Here is a 23,583-nt window from a genome sequence, read left to right as displayed (position 1 = left end):
ACATCCCTTCTAAGAGTGTACATTCGTACTCTCCTACTTCAAGAATTGCACAGGCACTGTCACTACTGAAAAAGGTATCCGGGTGTATGCCAGTCAAAAACCCTGAATGACAAGAGGTAGTCAGGACCCTGCTGAAGAAAAAAACCCTGCCTAAAGGTTGCGAGACATGGAACTGTACAGTGGAGCTAGGGTAAACCTGAAAAGGGGCATCAGACAGGCTAAGCTGGACTATAAAAACAAAATTCAGGATCATCTCCACAGTAATAACTCAATGCAGGTGTGGAGGACAGTCCTCATCATCACCAACTACAAACCCAGAACCAACGGCGTGGATGGCGATGCTACACTTATAGAGAAGTTGAACTGCTTCTACGCCTGCTTCGAACAGAAAACACCAGAAGTGGCTACTTCACATCCACCAGCCACATCTTAACTGTTGGGGAGGATGGTTTGAGGCGTGTACTAAGGACAGTAAACTCCAAGAAAAAAGCAGGACCCGACTTTAGGGTGCTAAAGGACTGTGCAGACCAGCTCACAGGGGTCTTTATTAAAATATTCAACCTGTCCTTAACACAGACCACTGTTCCATCCTGCCTGAAGTCCTCTACCATCATCCCCATTCCACAGAAAACTACCATCCAGTGCCTAAACGATTTCTGGCCAGTGGCTCTTACTCCAGTCATCTCAAAGTGTCTCGAGGAACTGGTCAGAACTCGCATCATTCGAGGGTTCCCAGCCACATTTGATCCCCACCAGTTTGCATACAGGAAGAACAGATCAACAGAGGATGCCATAGCCATAGCCCTCCATACAACCCTAACTCACTTAGAACAAAAGGACAGTTACATCAGGCTTCTTTTTATTGATTTTAGCTCAGCTTTTAACACCATCGTCCCTGCCAGGCTGGTAACCAAACTACACGACCTCGGCCTCCCTCACTCTGGATCAAGGATCAAGGACTACCTCAGTGACCGCTCACAGAGAGTTAAAGTAGGGCCCCATCGGTCCTCAGCACTCAGCCTCAACACCGGCGTGTGTGCTGAGTCCCCTTCTATACACTCTATACACTCACGACTGCACCCCCACCCACCCGTGAAACACTATTTTTAAGTTGTGGACGACACAACTGTGATCGGGCTCATCACGGGGGAGATGAGTCTGCATACAGGGACAAAGTGGAAAATCTGTGATCATGGTGCAGCCGGAACAACCTGGTCCTCAACATGACAAAAACCAAAGAAATAATAGCTGACTTCAGGAGCAAATCTGACCCTCAGCCCTTACACATTAACGGGGACTGTGTGGAGAGGGTCTCTGAAAACAAAGACCACATGTATGATAAATCAGGAATTTTAAAGTGTTTGATTTAAAACTTAATGTTTTCATTTTAAATTTGAAAATCTAATCAGCATATTCCTCTGATCAATAATCAGAAATAATCAATCAATAATTATCTGTGTGATCACAGATAATAACCATTGATGTCTGCTCAGCTCAACATTTCTGTTCCTGTTTACTTTCGTCAGCAGTTTGAAGGCCACAATGTTCACTATGCAAGGAACTCCCCCCCGCCTCCTCCACCTCAACCCCTCAGTGGAAAATCAACACCCACAGGCAGCTGACAAGGGGGTGGGGGAGGAGTATAAAAGTGAGGAGTTGCTTAGAATGAAGGTTTGAATGAGACTGCTGGATTGGCTCTTAGCGTCGGCTGATTCAGACTCTCAAAGGTCCTCAGGTAGACAGTCCTTCTCAGGACTCTTCATAGCACCTCACCTGTCATCAAACCTCCTCATTCATCCTCAGACCTTCTCGGACCTCGTCAGGTGTGCAGCGATGCCGTGGCTGCTGTCCTCTCAGCTTGACTACGTGTCTTCTTCTCCATCTGAGCGGCAATGTGAGCGGACGGCGTTCTCCTTCTATTGCTCTGTGCGGGAGCGACTTCCTGTCTGGCTGCTGGAAGACATGCGCTGCATGGAGGTCTTCTGCTGGGACGACGGCCACCCTCGAGCCTTCCTGCCATCAGAGGCGCTGCTTTACGCCCTCATACATGACCACCAGGACTATGCACAATACCTGCTCAACAGGTACTCTGTGAGCGCGCTCAGAGCGCCACGGTGCAGTTACTGCTGCTGTCGCGGCAGTGGGGCACCACACCTGAATATTGCGGTTCGCTATGACCGCTTGGTGATCCTCGGTATGATGATGGCAGCTCTGAAGAACTGTGGTGAGCAAACCAAGCGACAGGACTACCTGGACAGCTGCGGCGGCTGCTCGCACGTTGCAGATGCAGGAAAGAGTGCTGTGCAGCTAGCTGTGGAACTGTCGCACGCCGATTCTTTGCTGCTGCTGCTGGTCGAGGGTGCACGGCCCGACGGCCTCGACGCCGCTCTGCAGAGACTTGTTTCTTGTGACGTGTCGAAACGACACCACGCGCAGCGCTGTCTGGACTACCTGCTGCTCTTTCTGCCCAAACCACCATTGCTGCAGCGGCTGCAGGACGAACCGCAGCGCTGGCAAAGCCTGTTGGGAAACAAAGTGTTCAGCTGGCTCCAAGGTGTGGCGCCGCCTCCCCTGCTGCTGCAGGCATTGCGTTCTTTGATGCAGTTTGGTGCAGACCGAATCAGCTTGCTGCCCGACTTCCTGCAGCTGCACAGCTGGTAGTGAGATCATATTAGCATGGAAATCCTCTTGTAATTGGACAGTGTGCCATTGACGTAAAGGCATGATGTAAATAGACTGAAAGCATCAGGCTTTAGGTCCCAGAGTATGGTGGAGCTGCCCTGAGATAAGGTTTAACTGCCAATCAGTTTCATTAGCTGCTTAGACAGGACACTGCTGGATCTCGAGAACACATGACAGGAAACATCACACCTAATAAAACCTGAATAAACTGTAAATAAATTGTAAATAAACTGTAATAAAGTGTGATGGCGATAAAAGCCGAACCTTCCTGGCTGTGTTTGTGATCCTGATGATGGTTTAATTAATTTTAGATCAATAGTGCAGACTCTGGTGTATCTTTGTGAATCTAAATAATCAAGTTATTTTTTTTTGTGCAGCAAAGCCCAAAGTTTTAAAATGGTCCTCCATAATCCAATAGGATGAAATCTGGTTGAGACAGACAAAAAAGGATTATATGATCGAACAAGATCAGATAATCCAGTCCGGGTGTTTAGCTGAATCACACTGATTTGTGTTGTTCAAATTATTTTAGGATAAGATAAGATAAGTGTAAGGCGGAGGCAGATCTCCCGCCATGGCAGGGAAATTTGTGCATTACCTCAGTTTAGGTGCAGATGGCAGAAGAAAAATACAAAAAACAAATAAAATACAAACAAATAAAAAATAATTAAGATAATATACTATATACAATGGTGGCATACACAGTATGTGATTATGGATAAAGGGTTGTGGAAATATGCAAGACATAAATGTAACTATTCTACCATTACTATTACTATGTAAGTAATAGATAAGTATTTTACTTATAAGTATAGACATGTACACGCACACACGCACACACTAATTATACATACACATATACCTGCACACGTCCATACATATAAAAAGTGCAATATGCATGAAGTTTGACCGTGGATGTCCATAATGTCCAGTGACGTCGTGACTGAGGAGTTATAGATGCTAACTGCTGTTGGGAAGAATGATCTGCGACAGCGCTCCTTCCACTTTGATGAGATCAGGATTACTTACATCCATCCAGCAGGCTAAAACGACACTTGGGTGTGGATGAAATAATGAATTAATTGCTAATGAAATATTTCATAAAATACTTGTGTAAAATCTGATCATGGTTAAGGATCTTTTATTTAGTGTGAATTTTTTCCAGTTCTTTTTTGGAGAAAAAGCCCAGTCTGAATTGGCCTCCGTCTGATCAGCAGGACCCAGTGTGTCAGCTTCTTCTCAGGTTAGATTCACTGTGGCAGTGATGTGGCAAAACTTTTAACCTGCATCTGTTTGAACTCTGACCTCAGATCTGACTCGCTTCAGCTCCAGCTGCTCTGTCCCTCTTGTCCTCCTTCCCCCCTTTTTATTGACTTATTTCAAACAAATAGGCTGTTTTGTTCTTGACCTCAGTGAATAAAACATTTGATGACATGAGTTAGGGTTGGATATAAAATCTGATAATATCAGATATAATCTGATCAAACATTTATCCTAAACAACCTGAGGTGAGATAGTTGACCCGTTTCCCCTCAGAAAACTCAGAAGTCCTGTGGACTCACCTGCACCTCACTCCTTTTATTCTTCTTTCCCTTTTAAATAACATTCTCGTGTCCTCAGGTTTTATTGAAGTGTCAGTCAATCAACGACTGTGCTCAGGTGTGATGAAGATCTTTTTGCTTTTAACTCCGTATGAGTATTGATCATCTGCAGCATCTGACTTCAGTACTTGAAGTTTCTGATTGTAGTCTACTGACCAATCAGGAGTAAAGGAGCAGTGGATCCAGAATATGGAGGAGGGTTGTGACGAATCACAGAGACTCTCAGACATCATGTGACACTGTCAAATAATTAAAACCTTCCTTCCATTTCACATCACCTGACACACACACGCCGTATCTTTTATTACTCATAAAACATTTGTCGCTCATTTGTCGTGGCTGACTTCTCATCAGAAGGTTGGCGCTTTGATCCCTGGCTGCTCCGACCTGCATACCTGAGCAAGACACTGAATCCCAAGTTGCACCTGATAGGTATGCATGCAATGTCTAAATGAGGCGTGTTGTGCAGTTCCATGTACCATGTTGGCAGATCCAGAAGTATGTGGACGCATTCATTTTTATAGTATAGACCAGGGGTGGCAACCTGTCTGATGATGAGTGCCATCTAAAATTTCCTCAGATGTCAGTGTGCCATATGATTGCATTAGCAATAAATTTAATAACGCTCTATATTAACAGTTACACACTATCTAGAACCACTTTATAGAATTATATTTGTTCACAGATGTTTGCAGCTATCAGCGAAGAGTTATCAGCTATTTTGAAACAGAAAAAAGACTTTTTATCCATAACAAGAACTCCATAACTGTACAACAGAAAATACAAATGCTATTTATGGTCTCCTCACAACACTGATAAGAAAAATAAACTAAGCCAATATGGCATGTTTGTTAATACAGAGACACACATGTTAATGTGATCTCTGGTCTCCCACTCAGAGACACAGGTCTCCCAGTGTCCAGCATTCAGACGGCTACCTGAGGACTCATTTGAGGGAAAATCTGATCACACAGATATGTAGAGCCAAATACTGTCAATAAGGCCTCTGCAATGTTCTGAAGACAGTTAAACTTGTCAGGTAGTGATGTCCAGCAGGTGAACATGCAAGCTCCATGAACACGCACAGCTGTGGATTCCTGCTGCGTTTGTAGTTCTGCAAACTTTTACCCCCACAGAGTCGAGCTTTTCAGTTCAATCAGCTGCATTTCGATGTCCTCTGTGTCCAACCAGTTAATGTGAGACAAATCCAGCTGGTTTGATCAGAAAAGAAAACATTGGTCCATACACCTGAAAAGTCCCAAAAACACATTGTGAATTCTGTCTCGAGTCTACGGATGTATCCGTGTATTTCTCGCGGTGCTGATGCTGAGCGGACAGCTCCTGAAGCTTTTGAAGTGTTGGAATATGGAAATTTCAACATCGCTTGAAAAAACTGCCAGCTAGCAACGTCCCTCTCACCAGTAGGCTAAGTTACTTTTAGCCAATTACAAGCTGAATCTGGTAGTTGAGGTTAAGTAAGATACCATCAGTAAGAAGCGGCAAAACTAATATGTCTACGCGAGTTAATCTGCAATGTGTACCACCGGCCCGGCTATTTATTTTTTAATGCACCTTCTCAGATTAATTCACTGCGTGTCGTGCCATCAGCTAACCCTTAGCGTGCCAGCTGTGGCACACATGCCCAGGGTTGCCGACCCCTGGCTTAGACTGTTTGTTGGAGAGTTTGCTGGTTTGTTGATCTCAGCTGAAACATGAAGGCAGAAAACATCTATTCATTTTTCCTTGAAATTCTGTCAATCCAATCAATAACCATTGAATAAGCTGACGCTGCATCAGTGTTTAAATGTGTTTATTAAGTTAATGGATGAAACACAACAGGTGAGTTTACACTGACTCTGTCCAATCAGTCTACACAGGATGACATCACAGCTGCTTAAGATCCCATGGCAACACTGTCAGAGACAATCAGGCGGTGCTTAAAGGTCCACTAGACACCTGGGCCAACACCAGAACTACACTGCTGTCCATTAGAGTCCCGATTTCTGTTTTTGATTCAGTCTCCGGAGGATTTTTACATGTTTTCATGCTGCTGTGTTAGTGGGCGGAGCTTCTGTCTATACCATGGTAACTACGACTTTTAATGAGCCTCAGAGGAAGAAAATGGAGCCGCTTCAAGTCAGTGACACATCCCTTTAACATCTCTATTTACAATGACCCCGTTAGAATAAGTTAAAAAAGAACCAAGTAGAATAGATCCAATCAGGACTGATCTCAGGGGGCACCCCGCCCCTCCCTTCTGCAATTAAAGTGCTTCCTGTTAAAACCTAAATAAAACATTCACTTCATTTCCCAACAACGACCTGGCCTACCTGAGTGGCAGCCATCACAGGAAGCCCAGATGTGATGTCACATCCTGTCTGTCCCTAAGGAAGAGGAAGTGCTGTCACTGATGTGTCACAGCACTGTCAGGCGACGCTGTGATGTCACAGGTTAGATGAGCTCCCATTCGTCATCAACATCATCCCCTCCAAGAGCGGGGCTTGAGGGGGGGCGTCTGAGGGTCGTCTGTGGGAGGAGTTTCGTCAGCCGATGGGACAATCCGCCAAGTTGAGTCACTGCCCACAACTCATCCTCTGGAGTGACTGCAGAGAGGGAGAAACACACCTGAGACACAGCTGTGTCAAGTATCGGTGCACCAGTATAAAACAGAATAAACCAGTCTTACCAGTGAACCAGCTGGCATTCCCAGGGATCTTCTTCCAGTAATCTCCGGCTGGGTTTCGTTCAGAGACGCCGTAGCGGCGAGCCAGATCTCCGTTTACGCAACGAACCCACGCAGTCCGACAGCTGAGGACTAGCTGACTCACAGCCAGACCTACACACACACACACACACACACACACACACACACACAGTGAGACACTCACAGACAGACAGGTGTAGGCGGGTGATGACATCACACAGGTGAGTACCTGGAACCAGCTCCCACTCTGTCCCAACGGGCATCTCGTCGCTGAGCCCGGTCCTGACGAAAACGCTTCCTCTGTTGTCGAGCGCCCAGAGGAGCCTGTCATTAGGACTCGTCTGAATGCTCATCAGCTGCACTCCGATCGGCTGCAAAGACAAGACATCACAGTCACCTGGACAAGTGTCACTGCTTCTGAGGCTTTACCTTCAGGAAACAGGAAGTTAATAAAGGGAAAATTACAGGTGGAGAGAACGAGGCGTGAGAGAGGTTTAAACGAATGGTAAATGGACTTCTTACGTAGAGTCGAAGGAGCTTTGAAAGAAAAGTGTCTGGATTTCTTCAAGTTTCTTGAAGATGTCTCATCCGAGAAGCTTCTTGACTACTGAGAGCAACTGGTGCAGTCCAGATGCTAAGCCCTATGGGAGTGTCCCCCCCAAAAGGGTCGTGGACCAACTATTGATCCTCTACCTAATCACACGAGCCAAGCTGTCAAAACAGGTGTGGGTCACAATCAGCCATGGTTTCTGGTGAACCACTGTGAGACCTAGCCCCACCCTATCATGTGACTAACTGAGGTCGAATGAATGAAGTACAGACATTTGTCTTTCTGAGCTCCATAGACTATGATGACCTGGGCGACTGAGAACCTGCACAGACTTCTTATGAAGAGCTTTTCTACTCTACACACTTTATACGACTCGGCTCATATTGATACAAGCACTTAGTATTCAAAGCACCTGAAAATGACCCTGCTGAAGTTAGGCGGGTTTACCTGTGGTTCGATGTTACCTGTACAGGTGGTTCGATCTGGATCCAGGCCGGTAGCATCATGCTGGGATTGAGCGGCTGCGTCCCGACTCTGAAGTAAACGACTCCTCGGCTGTCCACGGCCCAGACGTTCTGACTGCCACAGCTCACGCTCACCAGACGCACACTTCCTGTAACACACAGCTCATCGTGACAAAGGGAAACATTGAAACCTTCTCCTGGACTCATACGAAAAACAGAGCAGTTTGGTCTGAGCCTGACCAAGGAGCACAGATTAAACACGACCTGAAAACCCTTTTTATTTTTCAAAGTAACAGTAGAACATTTTGATCCTTTCTTGGGGTCGGGGGGGCACCGTGGACAGGTCGCCAGGCTGTTGTCTGTTGACAGATAACCATTCACACTTACACCCATGGGCAATTTAGTGTTACCACTTAACCTAGCACCACTAACTGCGTGTACTTGGACTGTGGGAGGAAGCCGGGGTGCCCGGAAAGAACCCACACAAACACAGGGAGAACATGCAAACTGCACACAGAAAGCCGGGTGGTGGAATTGAACTCGGGACCTTGCTGTGAGGCAGCAGTGCTAACCACTGTGCTGCCCAGGAGGGAAGCCTGCGGCTTTGACTCAACACTGGAAACCTGACCAGACACGGGAAGGCTTGACAAACTGATAGTTCAGTTAAATCACTCATTTGTGATCACACACACACACACACACACACACACACACACACACACACACACACACACACACACACGAGTTTATCATTTTTTAATAAAGAAAGAACATGTGACAACACAAAGTGTGTGACATCATGTGTTCTTTGTAAATGAGATTCTCATTGGATCTGTGTGAGCTGGTGGGAGGAGCTAAAAGACTTTCTCCCAGCTTCAAAACAAACAGTAACTGTTGTTTTAGCAACCAACACCCGTCTGAAGTCGCTGTGTTTTTCTCTGCGTGAAACTGAAATGTTACAAGAGACCGCTGACTCCAGAGAGGACGCCAGTCATGTGACCTGAGATAGTGAGAAGGTCAGTGGGCTAAAAACAGACCGGACATCTGAGACAGGTCACAGTGTGACGCACACTCACAGACACACACACTGACCTATGAAGTGCCGCCCTGTTACACAAGTTCCAACTGTCAGTGTGACACACAGAAACACAGCTGTGTGTGTGTGTGTGTGTGTGTGTGTGTGTGTGTGTGTGTGTGTGTGTGTTTCTTGCTGATCCCTTTCACAGCAGTTTTTAAAATCACGTTAATGTTCACTCATTTGTCACAAATAAAGTTTCCTTGTTGAGAAGAAATGCAAAAAACATGAAACAAAAACGTAAATAAAAGGAACAGGAAGTGTGTCGCTGCTTCCTGTTTTTAGGTTTGTTATATAATAGAGGCTGCATCTCTTGCGGACCCGTCCTTCACATTCTACGTGGGCCGGGTCCTCAGAAGGTCGGGTAGGCCGGAAGTAAACGGCTGTGAAATTGGACGGTGTAGGTTTCAGATTAGCGTCACCGCTGTCTCGGTGGAATTTAATAAACTCGGCCGTCTGCTCCTTGCTGTCTAAAATATAACAGGACACTGGAGTAAACTCGACTGTCTCACACTTCTGATTAATCAGTTTTCTGTTTGATGTTTATTCAGCTGTGTGAAAACTAGAACTATAATCTCAGCCAAACCGATTTACTCAGGAACGAATAAAACACTGAAAAAAGCCAAACAATAACATTTTTAAGTTATCTAAGTGACTCATGTTTAACCTGAGTAGCGAAAGTGCGTGGGGGTTTGAAAACGATGTGCGGGGAGTTTGCTGTTATCGCCCTGGCTAGCTGTCGAGCTGGTGGGTAACAGACGTCGCCGAAAACGTCGGAGCACTTTTGCAAATACGTGATGTCTTGATAAACCGAGCAGATATTTGAAGTTTACACAGCTACATTGTGAAAATATCTTAAAAGTTTATTTTGTGACCCAATAAGAGTAATAAGAGTAATATTACAACGCCTGCCATTGTTGAAAACTGGAACTGGCTGGGCCACGCTATGAATTCTGGGATATGGTGGGCAACGAAGGACACGCCCAACCCATCTTTCAAATCTGGGGAAAAGGAGGACGCATTTGTCGGCCGGATTCGGAGGAGTCTACGAGTTGAGACAGCCTTCGTCGCGTCGCTGTGACGTAATCGGTCTACAAATGCGGCCTCAGGAGGATGCAGCCCCTGAATTTGGACACCCCCACTGACACATTTTGTTTGTTTTAAATTACAGCTTGGCAGGCACAACTCATCAGCCAATGAGTTTTGAGCTTTGATCTGATGGGCTCGCCCACTCGCACACAGAAGTATCAGAGTGAGTTCAGGTACGCACCGAGTTGGCTCAGGTCCAGGGGGGTCCAATGCAGTCCGACAGGGCAGGACGGGGACAGAGTCCGAATGCTGACCCGGCCGTGCGTGTCCAGCCCCCACAGAGCGTCCCGGCAGGCGGACAGGTGAGTCAGCTCCACCTGAGCGCACACAGCATGCCATGAGATGAAGACACAGGTAACCCTTAAGACACAGACAAGTGGCAGGTGTGTTTACCTCAGGTGGTAAAAGGACTGATGAGGGGCGGAGCTCTCCATCCTGATCCCAAACGCAGAACAAGTCCTTCCTGCTCTGAGCCAGCCACAGGAAGGTACCTGAAAATCAGGTGACACGGGGTAGGGTTATGCTTGGTACAGGGCTCAGGTATGGGTGTGTCCAGCTGTGTTACCTTCTCTGTGAGGCACCGCTGAAGATGTGATGAAGGTCCACCTGGTGGCAGAGACGGTTCCTCTGGGAACTACGTTCTGCCAGAAAGTTCCTGAGACGAAAAGACAAATCAGCCTAGAGCCAGCTAGAGCTTACTGGACTCTATTGGACTTTACTAACCCACGAGGCTGCCACGTGCTAGGTGAAGCTGGTTCTGGCCCGAGGCCACCCAGACTCCGCTGGCATTGGCGCTGACCAGGCTTGGCTGGCACTGGGAGTACTGTGACAGGAAGGCCACAACGCGCTCCATGGGTGCTCTGGTTACCGTGGCAACACTCTGCGTGGCCTGCAGCAGGGTCTGGAACAGACTGCCCTGATCGAAGACCACGTAGTCCGAGATGCTGATCTGAAGGAGAGACACGGGCTGAACCAGAATGCCTCCAACAGAGACCCTAATGATGGAAACCTCTTTGGCTGTCATCGTTAACATGCAGTCTGTCGTACAGACGCTAAGGCTCACCTGCCACCAGTGATCATCCTCGCCCTGCGGTCTGGACGAACACACGCCAGTCCGAAACCACAGGCTGCCGCTGGCATCCAGAGCCCATGCCGTCCCACCGTCTCCCAGGGCAACGCACATCAGCTCCAGACCCTGAGCTTCACTGTGACACACACACATACACAGGTGGTGAGGAGTGTACCTGATGGTGTGTACTTGTGTTGCTAGTTCACACCGCTTCCAGAAAGACCGTGTTTCTCCCACACCAGCTTCTCTTCACCGGGTCCAAAAATAGATTCAAAATCCTTCTCACATCCAACAGCTCTGTCAGAGGTCTCTTCCTGTTAAATGGGAGTTCTTCCTCTCCGCTGTCACCGAGTGCTGCTCGTAGGCATTGATTGTTGCTCTGTTTCTTCTCTAATATTTTAGTGTGTACTGTGTAAAGTGCCTCAAGTTGACTGCTGTCATCTGATGCAAATGTCATAGTATTACTGAACTATAGTAGTAGTATAATAGTATTACAGTAGTAGTAGTAGTAGTAGTACAAGATTAAGTAGTTCAATTCCTTGTAATTGTTAGTCAGCTTGCCTGTTGATCAGGGTATCAGCTCGTGTACTACAATCAGCTGGTTTGAGTTCTCGGAGGAGGAAAATAGCGGGGAGTGTCCCCCGCGGATATGGACATAACTCTTGTTTTTATTGCACAAAAGGATGAGATGGCAATGGTAAAATGGAAATCTGTATCCAAGACTGAAGCACCTGTGTAATGCTGCTAACACAACTGCATAGACAGCATGCTAACACTAAGTTAGCGTCACTTTGGGTTCTTGGCTAAGCCTGAGTAACAGCTGACCCCAGCCACGCACTGTGAGCTGCGGTGAAGCCAGCTGTTGCTGAACTTCATCAGGTAACAAACGGTCAGGCTGCAGCCTCGTTTTTTTTCCAATTTGTATATTTATAAAACTCCAAACAACAGTTGCCTCAACTCACTTTATATTGTCAGGTAAAGAGCCTACATGAATCATTTTCACGTGTCTTTGTGCTGTCAGCTTTGTGTTCATACCCAAATACTAAGAGAAACGTGTGTGTCCTCATTAGGACAGATATTTGTGTTGGTGTGTGGGGCTGTAGCTGGAAGTTTATATTGTCTCATAATTACTGTTTAACAATGTGTTTCAGGTTGTTTTACAGAGAAATGCCAAAGTAATGTAACGAATAGTGTAAAGAATGATTTCCTCTTGGAAGTAATTAAGTAACATACTGCATTACTTTGAAAAATGACTTTTTTGAGTAATGACCCCAACGCTGATCACAACAAAGAGCGGAAACACCTCCGACAAACATTTGACAGCATGACATTAATATGCATTAATGTCATGTTTTTGATATGCTGCTTAGAGATGGTGATGAGTGTCAAATTGGAGCCAATGACAGTCGATGAAATTGATAATGCAACCAGAATTCCCATCTCTATGCATGATTATGTTATACTTTCTACCCTTGCTGCAGTAATAGAGTAGTATTACAGTAGTACTGCAGACCTATGATAGTATTACGGCAACAGTACCTGATGGTGTCGTATTTCCAGCCCTCACCCTCACTGCAGTAGCTGTTCAGGCCTTCTCGGTAGAATAAAGCTTGGTGCTCGCTCAGGGCCCACACCACACCTGCCCGCACACACACCTGGCTGAACACGCAGGGGGTCTCCACCTTGATGGAGCGAGCGCAGGGTCGCTCCACGCTCAGACCTGAGACACACAGTGTAAGAGTTTCATTACAGAGCTTATCTGACGTAAAGGGTCAGCCTGGTTTAAGCTCTCGGGCTTTTTGGTTAAGAGCAGCCTGATCTGTGGCTTTTCGTTGGTTCGGTTTTATGACCGATGGTCATGCGGTCGAGCAGATCGATCATGTGTGGTGGAGAGGAGGAGCTCTGACCTTACTGATGTTCAGCAGTCACAGTGAGCAGAGCTCTCCTCAGAACCTGTTTTATTGATCTGGGTTTGATTTTGTTTAATCTTAGTCTCTCCTGACAGCAGAGCTGGAGGCAGGTGAAACCTCTATGGCAAGGCGCACTCTGCTGGTCACACACTTTATAGCCGTATGTGTTTACATAAAGTTATGGATGTTGGGAAAAAAAAAAAAAAGAAGAAAGAGAATCACGTTTTTCCTCTCAGTGAGTTTAGAACTTCCTGCAATCAGAGGAGGTGAGAACACCTGCTCAGGCACTCAGGTGACTGATGACGTTGCAAGTGGAATAATATTTGTGTCTCAACTGCTTTGTTTTAAAAAAAAAAAAAAGTTTGCAGCGACATCATGAAGACTAATCCACCAACACAGACCTCTGAAGGATCAGCTGACAGGAAGCTCACACATTAGACAGGAAATGCTTCAGCTGTAGTTCTGTAAAAACAAAGAGTTTACTGTGACATTCAGGCAGAGCCATTTGTACAGGTGCATAGTTACCTGTCTGCAGGAAGAGATCCCCATTGGTCCTGACGATCCAGGCAGAGTCATCACTCAAAGCGATGAATGCCGCCTGCTCCACAGCTTTGTACCAGTGACGTTTTCCTTTCGCCGAAAACTTAGCACACGCGAACGCCGTCAGGCTCTTCTGCTCCACCTTCCACAACAGGTTACCTGCAGGGTTAGACCGGTCATATGGAAATAATTCACCTACACAGGAAACAGTATATTCACTATAAAACAACAATGACATCAGCAAGTAAAGACATTATCGCTTACCTGAAGGCGATAATGCCATCTGGTGGACGTTATCCTCAAAGCGCTGCCAAGTGAGTCCAGTTTCAGGCAGAGGGCTGCAGAACAGCCCACCTTTAAAGTCCAGACACCACACATACCTGAAAAGGAACACCTGTCACACATCTGCACTCACCTACTCATCACCTGAGGGATCAAGAGAGCCTACCTGTCCGTCACCTGCAGGCTCAGTATCCCACATCCTGGTCCTGAGTACCCCATCCAGCTTTCCGCCAACTAAAAGACACATTCGTAGAAGACATGAAGGATTCTCTGCACAGGTGTAAGTCTCACCTAGTCAGGTTTCTGTCTAACCTGGTCAGGTTTGAGCCGGTCTCTCTCCTGGCCATCCTGGTCTTGCGAATTCTCCGTTGGATTGGTCAGGCAGGTGAGGGTGTCCACAGCATTACCAGCAGGGGGCAGCATGTGGCTGTAAATGTCATCGTCTTCATCGCTGGACAAACTGGGCTTCCTGTCCAAATTGGACACGGTAGAGTGGAACATTTGGTCTGCCATACCAGCAGAGGCCGCCAGGACATCGTCCTAAATGCACAGGGGGAAAATTAACTTCACCTGTGCTAAACACGCAGATCCACAGACGAGTTTCAGGCTCAAACCCTGACCTGTTAAGACTTTATTGATACTGATACCATTACTAATAGAAACTCTTACTGATACATCTTGCCAAAACACAGGGGATGACTGAGCAGGTGTGATCCCTGGAAATGTAGGTGGGCCTCAGCTGTAACAGCAGCTGTATTTACACACAAGTCACATGTTCATGAATGTTTGTCAGAACCTTCAGCTTAGACACACCTCCTCCTCCGGCCCAATCAGAGGGCTAAGAAACTCGTCAGCCTCCACCGGCTGACGATCTGGCAACTCCTCTGCTTCCTCAGTGTTCTGCATGTAGGAGAAGGTGCACTCCAGCAGCAGATCCACATCAGGTGTTGGGGGTATGACCTCAGCACCAGGGTCCGGGTGGTTCTCCAGGCCTGGGAGGAGCAGGGAGCTGAAACAGGAGGAAGAGAAAATCCGGTCAGCAGGTGGTGCAGATCAGACAGAACAACACCATCTTCAGATATTCACCCAGTCTGGTGGGAAGAAGCCTCCACCTCCTCTTCTTCCTTCATGCCTCTCTCTGAGACTCTCGTCTCCCAGGGGCCCTGATTTGGGTGGTGTTCAGGAGAGTTCTCGTTCTGAAAATCCACTCCAACGAGGGAGGCCCGGTCGCTCAGAGGAGTTCCACTTCCTCCGTCACTGACACTCCCGTCCTGAACTACAAACATGGAGTCTGAACAGCTGCTCTCAGAGAGGCGGGTCGCACCGCCGCTGTCTGAGGAGAGAGAGACAGGTCAGAATCACACACTCACCTGTCTGTCTGATCTCCTGTTCAAACTGTTGCTCTGTGTACTCGTCACAGAGTCACATTGGTCATAAAGTGGTAAAACGCTTTACAGAGTGGGAGGAGTCACACTTGCCTTGTCGTCGCCTCTTTTTCTTCTTCACTCTGATGGGCTTTACCACCAGCTCCTGTTGCATCTGCTCCTGACCCAGGGGGGTACTGTAACGTCTGGATGTCAGCTCGCAAGAACCACTCGCTGGAGCGTTTCCATGGAGACCGTCCCATGAAGTGACGGAACTGCTGCGGCTTCGAGAGCTACTTGCGAACAAACCGGACAGCTGGCCAACCTCAGTCATCTGGAATCACAACCAAACACACCTGGTTACCCTAACAGAAAGGACAGGTATGGTTACTGCAGGCTGTCCCAGGAATCCAGGTAAACCACAGCAGCAGCCATACCTCCAGTTGCTGCTCCTCCTCTGCCTCCTCCACTTCCTCCACTCCTCCCTCCTCTTCTTCCTCTGCTTTCTCCTGTCCGCCCTCCCCTCCTTCGCCATCCTGTCTTCCCCCTCCCTCTGTAATGATGGCCATGGTTCTGATTGGCTGAGCAATTTCCACTGATCCGACGGATCGTAGGACGGTGGGTGTGGTCAAGGGTGAGGACAGACAGACAGAGAGGTCCAACACTGACAGACAGAATGAGGGTATGTGAAAAAGAGAATTGGTGAGATTATACTGGCAATGGGCTTTTAGTAGTAGTAGTGGCAGTATTATGCGCCTGTGATATTATACTGGTAGTGCTGGAGTTGCTCACAGTTGGAGGCAAGACCCTCGGGGCTATTGGACAGGCGGATGATGTCACGATCTCCTTTCAGGACGAAGATCTCGTTGTCACAGCAGGAGACAGACACGATGTCTCCGCTGCTCTCCAAAGCTCCAATGATCACCTTAAGAACACAGATCAGTTAGAAATTTAAACAACATTCACAGAACGCTCAGAAGATTCAGATTTATGCAAAATTAATCCAAACACGCAGTTCAGAAATATGGGAAATGTTATTAAGATGCTACTTTTTAAGATGGATGTGTCTAAGGAGCTTGCAAAGAAAAGCGTCTGGACTTCTTTAAGTTGCTTGAAGGCATTTCACCTCTCATCTGAGAAGCTTCTTCAGTTCTAGAATCAAATGGTGGAGAGTCCCAGATTTAAACCTAGTGGGAGTTTCCCCCCCCAGAGAGGGACAAAAGGACCCCCTGATGATCCTCTACCTAATCACAGGTGTGAAACTGGGTGTGGGTCCCAATCAGCCAGGGTTTCGGGTGAGCTCATTGTGAAACCTGGCCCCACCCTATCATGTGAATTTCTGAGGTCAGATGGCCCAGGATGTGAGTGGGCGTTAAGGCGTCTGGGAAGGGATCTCAAAACTGGATTATAGATGGCAGAGAGTTGGGTAAACCACCACCTCTGTTCAAAGATGGTCGCTCACAGTGGACATAGATGGCTTCTTTCACTCCTCTTTCAAACCATCTGTCCTCTCTGTCCAAAATGTGAACATTGGCATCCTCGAAAGAGTGTCCTTTGACCTTTAGATGCAGATGGACTGCTGAGTCTTGTCCTGTGGAGGTGGCTCTTCTGTGTTGTGCCATGTGCTTGTGAAGTGACTGTTTGGTCTCTCCGATGTAGAGGTCTGGGCATTCCTCGCTGCACTGTACAGCATACACCACATTGTTAAGTCTGTGTTTTGGCGTTTTGTCTTTCGGATGAACCAGTTTTTGTCTGAGCGTGTTGCTGGGATGTTGTGCTTTGAGAAGATGCTCCTGAGTTTTTCCGATACACCGGCTGCAATATTTTTGTGTTTGTCTTTCTTATCCTCCCTCGCTGGTGTCTGATCTTCTTTTCTGTGCCTCTTTGCTGACTTTATGAACGCCCAATTAGGATAGCCGCACGTTTTGAGTGCTTCTTTTACACGTGTGTGTTCCTTCTTTTTAACATGTTCTGCCCGGTGGTGTAGGGTCCTGATTACTCCAAGTTTGTGTTCCAAAGGGTGATGGGAGTCAAAGAGGAGGTACTGGTCCGTGTGTGTGGGCTTCCCGTAAACTTCGCTGTTGAGGTTGCCGTTCTCTTCAATGTGCACGGCGCAGTCCAGGAAAGGCAAACAGTTGTCCTTTGTGTCTTCCCTGGTGAACTTGATGTTTTTATCCACAGCATTAATGTGCGCAGTGAAGGATTCCACTTCTTGTGTCTTGATTTTGACCCAGGTGTCGTCTACATATCTGTACCAGTGGCTGGGTACTCTTCCTTTGAAAGAGCCAAGAGCCTTCCTTTCCACTTCCTCCATGTAAAGGTTGGCTACAATAGGTGACACGGGGGAGCCCAGCACAGCCATGTTTTTGTCTGTAAAAGCCTTCGTTGTACTTGAAATATGTAGTGGTGAGGCAGAGACCTAACAGTGTGCAGATCTGATCGGGTGTGAAGTTGGTCCTGTCCTCCAAGGAGCTGTCTTCTTGTAGTCGTTTTCTGACAGTCTCCACGGCCTCCGTGGTGGGTATGCAAGTGAAGAGAGAGACTACATCAAAGGACACAATGGTTTCGTCTGGATCCAGGGTAAGTTTCTGGACCTTGTCGGTGAAGTCGGTGGAGTTCTTGATGTGGTGTGGGGTGTTCCCCACGAGAGGTGCAAGGATGGTAGCAAGGTGTTTAGCAATGTTGTAAGTAGCTGAGTTTAAGTTACTGACTATGGGTCTGAGTGGGACAGCTTCCTTGTGGATTTTAGGAAGTCTGTAAATGCAGGGTATGGCATCCCCTGGGTAAAGGCGGTGATATGTAAGGCGGTCAGTGATTTTGTCCTTTTCAAAGTCCTGAAGGCAAGCTATGACTTTCTTTTTGTAGCTGCTTGTGGGGTCTCGCTTTAAGGCTTCGTAGGTGTTGTTGTCACTGAGGAGAGTAGTGATCTTTGTGTGGTAATCCGTAGTGTTTAGGACCACGGTGCACCTTCCCTTATCAGCTGGTAATATAGTGATGTTGTGGTCTTTGCTCAGGGAACTGACGGCCTTCTTTTCTTGTATTGTGAGGTTGTATTGTTGGACGGAGGGATTTTGACACTGGACTTTCATCCTGATTTGCTCTGCTTCTGTCTGTGATAATTTGTTAATCCGTATGGCAGTTTCTGTGGCTGTGATGAGGTCCACTATGGGCAACTGTTGTGGAGAAATGGCAAAATTGAGTCCTTTGGCTAATACTTTCTTTTCAGGTTCAGTGAGATTACAGTCTGAAAAGTTCTTCACCCATTTTTCCTGACTGTCCTCAGGTGTGTGTTCTTCTCTGTGTTGTGTAGGTTCTGACTGAGGAGTGTATGTTTTAGAAAGCAAGGTGTGGAATTTCCTGCGTTGTCTCTCTTTTCTTTTAGAGTGTTGGGCCTGCTGAGCCTTGTCCACAAACTTGTAAACCTTTTCTAAAATAGGAGAGGGTTTTCAGTTCCTGCAGAGTCTGGCTAATCTTGTTCTGGAGGTCATCTATAGTGAAATGGACCTGTCTTATCCTTTCACTTAGAAGTTGATTTTATTCTCCCCCTAAAAATCAACTATGTCCCCTGACCATGGATCCAAGGCGTAAACCCTTAGGAACAACTTTGTCTGCATCTTAGGTTGAAACGGAGATGGTTCCTATAATCCGCTAGTTTCCATGATTCCTTTTCATACTGCCGCACCAGTTGAAGCGTGTTCCTCACAAAATGTACGGCAATATGTGTTTGAAGGTTCCCAGTCATCCAGGTCATCGCAGTCTAAGCAGCTTGGAAAGAAAAGCGTCTGGACTCCTTTAAGTGGCTTGAAGACTTTTCACCTCTCATCCGAGAAGCTTCTTCAGTTACGTAACAGAGTATGGAGAGAGTTTACGAAAGAGAAGCAAATAAGAGTCGTCAGGTGCTCAAAATAAACCTTAGACTCAAACGTTAGAACAGGCTTTTCCCTGCAGCACGCCATGTAACAAATACTTACAAAGGAAATGGCGGCTGTTACAACTTATATCTAAAAATATATCGTTTCATGCCGAAATTCACTGAATTTACAGAAAATGCACCATTTTGCGATATATGTCTCATATGGGGATATGAGATTTTGGACATATCGCACAGCCCCAGTGCTGCATATGGTCATTACATCTTATCTCTGTCACCTTCCAGTGCAGTCAAAGCCTTTGCAATTTCAACAGTGATATTGATATTATTCAACTTTGTTCTAAGGTTTGACCGCACAGTGCCTTTGTTTGTGCTATCCATGTTAGTATTTGGGCTACTTTGTGGACAAGTAAAACTTTGGCTCTGTGTTACTGCCGAAGGTGTTGACATACCAGTATTGTGTCCTTATTAAGAGATGGAGCTGCTTTGAAAAAAGCAGCACGCGGTTTTCAGAACTTGTCTGTTAAGCTGCTATATTGGTCATGTGACGCCCACAATTCCAGAGTACACATTTGACGTGAAGTAAAAGAAGACGGTTTGTAAACAGTGTGGAGCAACCGTCACCGGTAAAAACACAACACACTTTTACATTTTATATTTTGGTCAGATTACTTAACCTCCAGTCTACGATAACCTGAAAACAGACTAAAACGAAAAAAATTTAGATGCCTAAATTAAGACTGAAACTAAGTCCAAATTTATTGTGAAAATTAACACTGCCTCAAAAACCCTATCCCCCATATTTTTTCCCATACTGGCTTCTCTTTTACTTGCTCCCTGTTTGGTCCAGAATTTAATTTAAAAGCCTTAATGTCATGAATAATCATACCCCACATTATCCTAAAGATCACATCATTCAATCAGAAGTACCTGGTTCAGACAGTCCAGGACATAGATGCTGTACTCATTCCAACTGAGGATCCAGCCCTCTTTCAGGAAACAACTAAGCAGCCCGAGCTGGCGGTCTGCTGGACGGTACCCTCCGATCGGGTCAGGACGAGGAAACAACTCAAACTGAGGTATCTGAGTCAGGCAGGTGTACAGAAAACAGGTCTGTTACTAACACAGGTGTATCAATTTCAGTGTATATGTATAGGTATGTGTTGGTGTTCCCAGTGTACCTGTGAGTTAAAGAGGGGCTTGAGCAGCCGGGTGTCCTCCACCTGTCCTCTGATGTCAGACCTCCACAGTCTGAGTCCAGGTCGAGCAGCAAACACCTGAAGGTCACTCTGTTTACAGAGAGCAGGCAGGAAACAGGCTCCGAACCGTCCACTGCTGTAACAGCACACAAATTCCACAGTATCAGTACAGGTACAAGTGATGCTGCTGTGTACGAGTATCACCAGTGAGCACAGGTATAGATAATATAGACGAGTACCACTAAATCAGTAACCGGTAAAATTTTAGGGTCTTTACCTTACAACAGCGGTCCCCAAACTTTTTTGGGCCACAGACCGGCTTAATGTCAGACAATATTTTCACGGACCGGCCTTTAAGGTGTGGCAGACCAATATAAGAAAATAAAATGACACGACCAAGACAAAAACTGTGGCATTTTGTAAATATAATAATAAACACAAATTCACTGTGTAATTGTGTAATTTTATTAGCAGCATCCTCCTGAAATGCGCCATCAACACTGACACCCTCCTCTCTGCCACTTAATGCTCTCTGGTTGCTATGGCAACGGGTAAAAATTTCTTTCAAAATACGACACACATCTGCAACAGGAGGTGAGATGAGTATGGGGATAGGTGGGGTCTGGGTTACCTCTTGCGGGGCTTGGTGCCCAGCTGTAGCACTTCCTGTTTCTGTGTGCAGTATAGCAGGGATCTCTGCTGCGTTGATACCAGCAGCACCTGATGACTATACTCCATCTGAACCACACCTGAGGACTCCTCCAGCAGCAACACAGGCTTACACACCCCCTGCACGGACGCGCACACACACGGCATAAGGGTGGGTGTGTTACAATGGAAAGGACGGAGGCAGTGTGGGTATTTACCTGGTCCAGGTCCAGAGAGGTGAACACAACTCGTCCTTTATCGTCACCGGAGAAAAGCTTCATCCCGTTTGTGCTCCACGCCAACGCTGTGACAGTGCCTTTATGGAGGCCGACAACATCGAAACGCCGCAGCTGCACAGAGACAGACAGCTGTGTGTGTGTGTGTGTGTGTGTGTGTGTGTGTGACACGGGTGCACAGAGGCAGAGGGGGTAACAACAGCGTTCATTGTCAATCAATCTTCTTACCTGTTTGTTGCGACCAGGAAGCGGAGATACCAGCTGAAAGACTGCAACCCGTCCTGAAGAGGTTCCTACAGCAACCAGGTCATCAAAGCAGCTGAGCAGCTTCACAGCTGTGATTGCATCATACTTCCCCTGTTACACACACACACACACACAGGTCAAAAGCAGTCACCTGTCTCTCGGTCTTCCAGGTGTGAACTTGTTACCAGTCCTGTCTGTGGTGAACAAACATCTCACCATGCACTGCAACATGTTTTTATCATGTGATCTGTCTCGGTGCGTCTCACTCCTGTTCAAACCTTTTCAAGCTCTCACAGGTGGCTCCAGGAGAGTCTGAGGTTGAACCAAATGTAACCTGTAACACCTGAACCTGAATGCATCACTGGTCACATGACTGCAGGAGATGATTGTCACCTGTCTGAGCACACCTGCATCAGTGTAAACATGAGTTAATGAAAGTCTGAGCGCATCATGCAGATGCAAAGGTACCCGTTTAAAGAATCCAAATATAATTTCTGTCTTTATTTAACCTGCCAGCTATCTGACATCACCTGTGTGCCATTGCCTGTCTGACCGAAGTCCACATAAACCTCCCCAACACTTAGTATCTAAGTATTGTAGGAAAAGACCTCTCACCTCTAAGCTGTATTTGTTCAGGTGTGCGAGCCGGCGGCAGTACAGGTAGAGCATGCCAATGCTGCTGCCCACAGCCAGGAAGTCACTGCTACTGTCCAAAGCTGTCAGGTAAACCAGGACTGACCTGAAGCCCCGCTGCACCTGCAGGGTAACAGGGGACCCCTCAGCTTCATCTCTGACACCATCATCATCATCCACACCTCGACAGGTACATACCTTGGCTGGGATGGCATTCAGCAGGTAGTAGAGTGGGCAGAACTCCCTCAGGACAGACTGCGGGGCCAGCTGAGCAGCCATGTTACTGCTGAGGTGAACTCAGCTGATCCTAGCAAAAAACAACAACACAGAAATACACCTGAGGACAGGTGAAAAACCTGCTCATCACCTGCAGGAGCCTGGACCAAAGAGTTCAGTGAATATCTGTTTAGAACCTTCCGGCTGTTCTGGGAACGCCAGGAAGTCTCTCACTACCGTCAGGGTTTTAATCTTTAACCCTTCACCAGTCTGCGAGGGCGGCGCCCTGAAGCACGTGAACGCCTGAGATTTACCGATAGTACGGCAGCTCAGTGGATCAAACAGACACCGAATTAAAAAAAAACGCTAGCCAAGCTCAAACGGTGCTGCTGAACACTGATCTAATTTTCGCTGAGGCGGATTCACAGTAAAATCTCCGTTTGTTAAGTGGAGTTCGGCGTGGACGCCATGAAGGTCCCTATTCCCGATCAATTATCAATGAGCCTTTACGCCAAAAACATGTTTGCGGTTCGACATCTGGCAGCTACACGCCGCGCAGACGCAATATAAAGGAGCCAGCGACGTCATTCTACTCTTCATTAAAATAACAATAAAGGTGAATCTGCAGTTTGAAAGCGACCAGCCTGAACAAACGTTGACATTTAACCGGATTTAAAGCCTGTTCGGTGGAGCAGACTTGTGCCAAATAAAGCAGAACCGTTTGCTGGATGTTATGGAAAGTCTTGGTTTCCCTTAAGCTTCTGTTCTTGTGTTCCAAACTCAGCGGATCTTAAAAATGGCCGTTTACTTAACGGAGTTTGGTTTGACGCTGCAAAAGGCTGATGTTAGCTCGGTAAGCTTCTGTGGAAGGTGACAACTGAGAATAAATATCCCCAAAACGAAGTGAACAAACAAAGAAATAATGAAATAAACATAAGCAAACAAACAGTCACCGCGTTGTTTACACATAAGTGTCTGGGCTAGCATCAGTGTCGAACGCTGTTAGCACGCTGGCTAACACCGGCGCGTGAAGGAGATCGTGACATCTCACCGAAAGCTGCCCGCGAACGAGGCCGCGCAGATGTTGATCCAGGTGTTTTTGGTGCAGCTGGATGTTGGGGATCGGACAGGTGACATCGCCCTGCGTGACTGCTTCCACCGAGGCCGTCCGCAAACTGCGCCACCTGCTGGTCACAAGCATCAA

At 46.9% G+C, this 23,583-nt stretch overlaps 2 protein-coding genes across 4 annotated transcripts; one reads left to right on the top strand and one right to left on the bottom strand.

Annotated features, from left to right (window-relative positions):
* The first annotated feature begins 1,485 nt into the window (after positions 1-1,485).
* LOC102295274 (ankyrin repeat domain-containing protein 9) lies at positions 1,486-4,920 on the top strand. The gene has a single exon (XM_005951998.3). The coding sequence runs from the start codon at positions 1,678-1,680 to the stop codon at positions 2,659-2,661; it is 984 nt and encodes a 327-aa protein (XP_005952060.1). The 5' UTR covers positions 1,486-1,677; the 3' UTR covers positions 2,662-4,920.
* Positions 4,921-6,076: 1,156 nt separating this feature from the next.
* tecpr2 (tectonin beta-propeller repeat containing 2) lies at positions 6,077-23,581 on the bottom strand. 3 transcript variants are annotated; one of them, XM_005951993.3, is made up of 27 exons: positions 23,431-23,581; positions 22,362-22,470; positions 22,146-22,286; positions 21,513-21,641; positions 21,267-21,416; positions 21,032-21,189; positions 20,383-20,536; positions 20,132-20,284; positions 16,123-16,255; positions 15,768-15,994; positions 15,445-15,664; positions 15,053-15,299; positions 14,780-14,975; positions 14,279-14,506; positions 14,133-14,200; positions 13,949-14,064; positions 13,670-13,843; positions 12,774-12,954; positions 11,229-11,370; positions 10,889-11,114; positions 10,731-10,820; positions 10,559-10,656; positions 10,347-10,482; positions 8,002-8,150; positions 7,217-7,358; positions 6,970-7,119; positions 6,077-6,886 (listed from the first exon to the last, which is right to left on the bottom strand). In XM_005951993.3, exons 2-27 carry the CDS (start codon positions 22,440-22,442, stop codon positions 6,735-6,737), a joined length of 4,041 nt encoding a protein of 1,346 aa, XP_005952055.1. In that variant the 5' UTR covers positions 22,443-22,470; positions 23,431-23,581; the 3' UTR covers positions 6,077-6,734. The 3 variants fall into 3 exon arrangements, 2 of the variants coding, with proteins under 2 accessions (XP_005952055.1, XP_005952059.1); XM_005951997.3 differs by having other exon boundaries at positions 21,267-21,398; XR_006053517.1 differs by lacking the exon at positions 6,077-6,886 and having other exon boundaries at positions 6,980-7,119; positions 7,985-8,150.
* Between the last annotated feature and the right edge of the window lie 2 nt (positions 23,582-23,583).

This window comes from Haplochromis burtoni, unplaced genomic scaffold, assembly GCF_018398535.1.
Source record: "Haplochromis burtoni strain Fernald_Lab_line unplaced genomic scaffold, NCSU_Asbu1 Contig_1139, whole genome shotgun sequence".
Lineage (NCBI taxonomy): Eukaryota > Metazoa > Chordata > Actinopteri > Cichliformes > Cichlidae > Haplochromis > Haplochromis burtoni.
The sequence above is the reverse complement of the archived record's forward strand: the minus strand, read 5'-3'. Positions and strand labels throughout refer to the sequence as shown.